The sequence below is a fragment of the Arachis ipaensis genome, chromosome B06 (genome assembly GCF_000816755.2).
Source record: "Arachis ipaensis cultivar K30076 chromosome B06, Araip1.1, whole genome shotgun sequence".
In the NCBI taxonomy this organism is placed as follows: Eukaryota; Viridiplantae; Streptophyta; class Magnoliopsida; order Fabales; family Fabaceae; genus Arachis; species Arachis ipaensis.
Window position 1 is genome coordinate 131,263,400 of NC_029790.2, and position 7,526 is coordinate 131,270,925.

Consider the following 7,526-nt stretch of genomic DNA (forward strand, 5'->3'; position numbering starts at 1 on the left):
ACTTTGTAGGAATCAATAGTTAATAAGATCAATCCACGTATGCCCTTTTTATTTAATGAAGTAAATTTATTTTAAAAATAAATATAGTAGATACATCCATCCATTAAATAATAATATCCATTTATTAGTAAGATTGTGTTCACAAGTGTCTCTAACTTAAAATTTAGAGTAAATGTTCTTTTCGGTCTCTAACCATTTGTCTGATGGATTTTTCACCCCCTAAGAAATCTAAACACCCGAATCGGTCCCTATCTACTTTGAGTAAATGCCCTTTTCGGTCCCTAACCAGGGACTGAAACGTACATATATCAAAGTAGATAGGAACCGATTTGGGTGTTTAGATTTTTTAGGGGATAAAAAGTCCATCGAGTAAATAGTTAGGGATCGAAAAGGGTATTTACTCTAAAATATATAAAAAACAAATAAAAAAACTTGTTTGTTTGTTTCATTTATTGGGTACTTATTCATAAACATAGAATATTTTACCTAATACCATTATCACAAATGTCTTTTTCTTTAAATAAATTCATGTTTTCTAGCATCTTTGTATTTATATTCCTAGAAAATCATGACTAACAAGGAAATTCCAATATGTTTAACAAAAATTGCAAAGTTTTCAAGTAAGCAGATCCAAGATAACATTTCTTTTGGACCTAAATGATCTGTCAAACTTGTGGTGTGTTCTTGCATTGGGAATGTAGCAGCTGCCCCAAGTGACCTAGCAACTCTAATAAAATAATACATTATTAAATTGCTTATGTTGTTTGTTACACTTTGCAACTCATGCATGGTTTGCTCTAGTTGCTTCTTGTCAGTGATTTAAAAATAATATATGATCATAACTACTAACTAGTGTGGTAAGCCCTGCATACATTGAGTGAGGTGGAGGATTTGATTATTGTCTCAAAGATGGGAAACATTGCAAGGTTTTTCCTCAGTTGAAAATTTAATTAATTTGGTGTGGGGTTGTTATGTAGTTTAATTATTGTCCTTTCTGAGTTATAAGTATATATTAAACTTTGAGATATAAATAAGAGTTTAGTTTAGAGTAAGTGTTAAGACTGTTATGCTAACGAGCTATAACTCAAATGGTGTAGTCTCCTTATCCTCACCTAGAAGTTTCGGGTTTGAGTCTCACTCCTAATTTTGAAAAAAGAAGTGTTAAGACTGCTATTAGTGGAAATTTTTAAATTTTTTAATAAATATATAAAAAACTTGAATTATGTATATTTTTCAATAATTTTTTAAGGACATTGAGTAAACAGCTAGAATTCCTACTAGTTTGACTTTTTGGAACAATATTTTTTTTTTCCGATATTTAATTTTTATGTTGACAAAAGTAGTTAATTTTTATACTACGTGGTAGTAGCTAATTAGATATTGTAAAAAAATATTGGATTATCTACTAATAAGGAGATTAAAACTAGATTATATAATTATTTGATTCCAGGTAAATTGACTGATAAAAGTGATGTGTATGCTTTTGGAGTTGTGCTTTTGGAGCTTCTATTAGGAAGAAAGCCTGTGGAGAAACTGGCACCATCACAATGCCAATCTATTGTCACATGGGTACTAATTTTGTTTTTAATTCCAAGGATTGAAATGAATTTGGGATTTGAGTGACATGGAAATTCTTGATTATTGCAGGCCATGCCACATCTCACAGACAGATCCATGCTTCCAACTATTGTGGACCCTGTGATTAAGGATGCAATGGATCTCAAGCACTTGTACCAGGTTTGAGAACCTAGTAAAAATTTAGACATAAATTTCAGTTTTTATGGATTACCCTTTTTGGCAATTACATTCATTATCCTATGTTTATTCTAGAGTTAGTAAAACGTTCTTGCATTTGCATATATGAATTAAGTTTAATGTATTATCAGTGTAAAACCTTTTTAATCAACTCTCACTTTTGTCACTAACAAAAGATATAAAAGGATAAATTTGTTATTTTAAAATTTTTAAAGACGAATTTATCTTAAGGTGATTTTAGTTAGAGAAAAAAAATTTGAGATTTACTCAATGTCATTTTGAAAATAGTATTTTTCTCGTGTGGAGTAAGGCTAAGTGCATATATATTTGTATATAAATACATATATTGTTGAATTCATTTTTAATATGTATTTTACATTTCAACATGTATTTTATACGAGTAACTAAATTTCAGTTTACACGTAATATAATTGTTTATGAACTAAGCTATCTTTTGTGATTTTGTCTTTGGTTACTAGTGGTTAGAATTTAGAATGAGAATATCTTAAAGGGGCAAAATGGAAATATACAAGGAAAAGAAGAACAAAGACATGTTGGAAAAACAATTTCATTAATCAGTCTAATTCCTCCCTCTCAATTCACATCCTTGCATGGACACAAATTTTTGTCCCTTAATATTGCATGTCCTAGTAATCAAACATCTTTTGTCCTTTGTTTTCATGTCTTTATTGTCTTGGATTACTAAGACAATAGCCAAACAGAACCTTTGATATCTAATGTAACCCAAAGGATAAAATTAAATGATAATAACTCTTTAAGCATCAAAATTATTTTTATTATGCTATATTGAAAGCTTTTTTTTTTTGTGTGTAGGTTGCTGCCGTGGCTGTGTTGTGTGTGCAACCGGAGCCGAGTTACCGGCCGCTGATTGCGGATGTTCTGCACTCACTTATTCCTCTTGTGCCTGTTGAGCTTGGAGGAACACTCAGAGTTTCACAAGTGACACAACAAGTTTTACCAATTGATGATGTTGCTGAGAATTCTAGTCACTCAATTTGAAGACAAGACAACATCACATACTGATAATAATCCAGGGCATGTTTTTGTCATGCTGCTAAAACCAGTTAGGCTTAGGCCTAATAATCAAGGTAGGAATTCTAAACAGAGACATCATAATTAGGGTATGTTCGGTTTCTGTTTTTATTTTCAGTGTTGCAAGAAAAAAAGTGAAATAAAAAAAAATAGAGATCCTCTCATATTCCCTCCAATTTTCACTTTTTTTTTTCTGCAAAATTTTGATAACTAGAAATATTGAAAATGAAAATCGACCAAACTTGTCTTAAGCCTAATGCTGTATAAGAGGATGAGAATGTTCATGACTAATGTAAAGAATAAACTAATTGCACATTTTGTGAGAACATTTTGTATATAGTGGCACTTTCTTTTGGAACAACGAATAATTTCAATGATCTTATTTTCTTGAGATATTTAAATAATCAAAAGCAGTGTGTATCAATATTGAGAACAAGAATTTACATGCAGGTCTATCAATTTATTTATGTATAATAAATTATCATTTCACTAAATCATTAGAAGTAAAAGTGATGTGGCTGATTTTCTTCTATGGTTTCTTTGGAAACCGGCTCCTTGGGAGTGGGACCAAGATAAATTAGGGAAGATCTTCAAAGATATTTTAATATGGTAAGTTCTATGAGGATGAGTGACTGAGTGAGGCATGCATCAATTCTGTTAGAATGCACTTCTATGGTCCATGCAAGAACATGGTTCTTGACTCTTGAGTATAAAGATTTTGCACCTTGTTCTCTCTGAAATAGAAGTAACACTCATGTAAACTAAAGTAAGGAATGAAGTGTTGAACTTACTCAATTTGCATTGTGCCAAATTTTAATGGTAAAAAGATGTATCTTAGCTTGATTTATGAGATATTTTCAGTATACCCAAAATCCCAAACGTTATTTAAATATTAACTCTACACAATATTAAAGGGTCAATAATTTTAGTTAAAAAAGTTAACTAGTATTAATTCAAATGCGCAATATATATATCACCTAACATCTCTCAATTTAGCTTTTGGTAAATAAGAAATTAGCCACAAACATTGCATACATTTAGTTGTTAAGGATCAAACCTAAGACATTATCTTTAAGTAAGCCAAATAACTAGCACTTGTGTTGGCCTATTTAGGTATCATGGTTTCCAATCAATTATTTATTTTTTCTGGATCTTTTGTATACACCTTTTAAATAATTTGAGTGTTTTGACAAAATTTAAATCAAATACACAATCGCTTGTGTAAATAAAAAGAACTGTACATTTTGTCATACTGAATTCATTTTTAGAAAATCGTGTCATTTCTTTCTTTCTTCTTTTTGAAATCATTTTGCCAGAAAACTTATTTTTTGACAAAAAATTGATGGTTTACTCCTAAAAGAATAACAACACGGGTTGACATTTTTCTATCAAAATAAATTATTTGATCATATACTGAAAGCAGGATTATAAAGAAAGAAAGAAAAAGAAATTCGAAACAAAAAGAACTGATAACATCTGAAGCACATATAGCGAACAAAACTACTGTTATTAACATAGTCTATTCAATCTTACAAACCATAAATGTTAAGAAATAGACTCATTATTCATCAAGCTTTAGATTCAACTTGCTTCAAGTCTATGAGAAGCTAACTCATTATGCATCAATACTTTGATTCATACTGCTTAACTTTAAAGGTTACAAAATTTCCTAAGTGTCCTTCAGGTACATGCATGTGTGGCAAATCAATGCACACATAATTGTATTATTATTTTCAGGTATGTCACCCACAGTGGTTTGCTATATAACACTCACCAAAAATAGAAGTTTTGGTTATGGAGCATATTTAACTTGAGTTTTCAGCTGACATTATGGTATGAATCAATGATAGCATCAGCCAAGTATTCACATTTGGCCAATGACAATCCTGCTAGTGAAATCCTTCCATCCTTTGTCATGTATACATGCCACTTATTGGTCATATTGTCACTCTGATCAACCAAGAGGAGAAAATCATTCAGAAAATAGAATAAGAATAGCAATATAGCTACAACAAATTACATATTGATATCATGACAAATTATGCTCATTCTCCTTAAGTCCTTAACATTATGTGATATTATCCTGAGCATGCTTTGGTTCATCATATCTACATTAACCTCCCCTTAGTGTCAGATTTTAAAAATACTAGAGAGGACAGTGTCATATTTTGCTAAATATAATGGTATTTAGGGTAACGCCATCTATATCTCGAGAGATCATATTAACTTTTTGACTGGGAGCAAAACAAGAAAAGACATAATTTACCCTTCATATTAAGATATAGATTCAAAGAAATGAGAGAAGATAAGGTGACTCAAATACCTGGTTCTTGTTCAAGCCTGTGTACGAGAACATGCCTATCTGCTTAAGTATGAATGACCAATCTTTCCCACTCTTATCTTTTGAAGAAATACTATCATATAGCTTCTGCCTGACATTCTTTATCCTTCCAGCCATCATCTCCATCTCCGCTTTCCATTCATCAAAAAGGACAGGAGTTCCAACAACGTTGGCGACAATCCTGGCCCCGTGAACTGGTGGATTAGAGTACATTGGTCGTGCTAGCCTCTTCAATTGGCTCTTTACCCTGAAAAGGCATATGAACAGAATTGTGGATTATATAATCAACATTACCAAGGCATAAATGAAATCAACGATATGTTTCTTAAATGATTGAGCATTTTGTCATGATGATGGTTTCATATCAATATAGCATCAGATTCCAACTATTTCATGCTACTTGTACTTAAATCACCTTGCTAGAAAGGGAATAAACATGCATGAGAAGTAAAGAAAGTAGACTGATTCAATCTTTTACTTAAACCATGATTAAAGAAAACAATTAAAGCTCAATTCATCATACCTTGTTGCAGATTCAGAAGATGATGAAATGACATTCATTGCTCCAATCCTTTCAGCATAGAGACCAAGATTTTTACTGTAAGATTGGGCAACAAGAACCTCCATGCCACGTGCCACAAACAATCTCACAGATGCTGCATCTTCATCGAGGCTTCCACTAGCGAATCCCTAAAAATTTAAACCATTTAGAATATAGTAACATTGTGAACCAGACTATATATAATATCTACCATTTATAAAAAGTATCCATATTTTTATCTACAGCAATTATTTTTCACAATTTCATATGCAAATAGTGTTTTGATACAAACAATACAAAAATGAACTAAAATAATTGCTTATTTACCAAAAGATTTGTACCTGGTAAGCAACATCGAAAAATGGAATGTGGTTCTTCTGTTGAATTACATCTGCTATTTTTTCCCACTGTTCAGGTGTTGGGTCAATACCAGTTGGGTTATGAGCACATCCATGAAGTAGCACAAAAGTTCCTTCAGGGGCTGCCTATGAAAATGGAGAAGTATACAATTAGGCAAGAAAGCACTTCCATACGGAATAGAATTGAGCTTAAAAATTAAATGAGAAAATCTGTGTTTCTATTTCTTATTCAAATTTCTATCACTAATTTGTCAAACACAATTTTACAGTGCAACAACATATCATAATTAAAAGAATGATATTGATTATATACTTCAAGTGAAAGTTACATTTGGAAACAATACATCAATTTTGATAATAAAAGAAGAAAGCATAACAGGCATAAAAAACTAAGATAAATGAACAAGAGAGAAAAAGATTAACTAGAAAGTACAACAAAACACAGTTCTTAATTCTGAATTAGGATATAACCTTAATATCTTCTATCATGCCCTCAAAATCCAAACCAACTGTCCGGGGATCATAATAACGGTACTCAGACCATGGGACCCTAGCATCATTAAAAATATTCTTGTGATTACCTGCAAGACAGTATTGTTAGCCATGATGAATGAATTCCCATTTTTTTCTTAAAGGTAATGATTAAGTTGACAGAGGTAAGGAATGAATTGCACACCCCAGGTGGGAGCCGATATCAAAACTTTTGACCCGGGAAAATATCGTTCTATCAGAGCTGCTCCTAGTCTGAGAGAACCGGTTCCAGAAAGACCTTGGACAGTAGCAACCTGAGTGTATTTTGAAAAACAAAAGAACAAAGAAATAAAACATTGATTTTTACTCTATCATAAATAATAATCACTGAATCCACTACGTACTCTTTGTTCTTTGATTGCAGGGTTGTCTGCTCCGAGTAACAACTCTGCTGTTGCCTTATTAAATGCAGCCAAACCCTCAATAGGGAGATACTGCATATACAAGTTAAATCATAGTCAATAATCTACCGGGAAATAATTCCATGATAGACACAAAAAGCATATGATGCAAAGAAAATTACCTCTTTGTTGTCCCCTCTCTCCAGCATAAGATTCTCTGCCTACACATTCAGGAAGAAAAAAAAAATATCAGATCAATCATCAATGTTCACTCAATTTTGAAAGTCCTGGTTTTTTGAACAAGAAGTAAAATTAGCAACAAACATATGACAACAGTTATAAAAAAAAAGGATGAAAATAAGTCATCAAATCACTGCATCACACCATCAAGGAAAGAACATAGACCTTCTTCACAACATTAAGCACATATGGCTGTAGTTCCTCTGTCCTGTAGGCCCCAACTCCAAGGTTGAGCTTGACATCATTTGTGTCTGCTCTAAATGCTTCTGATACTCCAAGAATTGGATCAGGAGGAGCCATCGGAATGCCCTCAAATCGAGAAACATTAACTGCAACAGTCATAGAGATCCGTCCAGAAGACTGCA

At 32.1% G+C, this 7,526-nt stretch overlaps 2 protein-coding genes across 2 annotated transcripts in view; one reads left to right on the top strand and one right to left on the bottom strand.

Annotated features, from left to right (window-relative positions):
- The window catches only part of LOC107605399 (probable receptor-like protein kinase At1g80640), a 6,650-nt gene extending 3,432 nt beyond the window's left edge, over nucleotides 1-3,218 (top strand). The window contains exons 8-10 of the mRNA XM_016307273.2: nucleotides 1,451-1,569; nucleotides 1,648-1,737; nucleotides 2,590-3,218. Of these exons, the coding sequence (XP_016162759.1) occupies nucleotides 1,451-1,569; nucleotides 1,648-1,737; nucleotides 2,590-2,775 (395 nt within the window). The 3' untranslated portion in view covers nucleotides 2,776-3,218. The remainder of the gene's footprint in view (nucleotides 1-1,450; nucleotides 1,570-1,647; nucleotides 1,738-2,589) is intronic.
- Nucleotides 4,295-7,526, bottom strand: part of LOC107605400 (aspartate aminotransferase P2, mitochondrial) — a gene marked incomplete in the record, with an annotated part of 4,218 nt that continues 986 nt past the window's right edge. Inside the window, 9 exon segments of the mRNA XM_021105192.1 lie at nucleotides 4,295-4,758; nucleotides 5,132-5,396; nucleotides 5,673-5,839; nucleotides 6,032-6,175; nucleotides 6,521-6,630; nucleotides 6,726-6,834; nucleotides 6,925-7,014; nucleotides 7,104-7,142; nucleotides 7,327-7,521. Coding sequence (XP_020960851.1) covers nucleotides 4,627-4,758; nucleotides 5,132-5,396; nucleotides 5,673-5,839; nucleotides 6,032-6,175; nucleotides 6,521-6,630; nucleotides 6,726-6,834; nucleotides 6,925-7,014; nucleotides 7,104-7,142; nucleotides 7,327-7,521 — 1,251 coding nt within the window.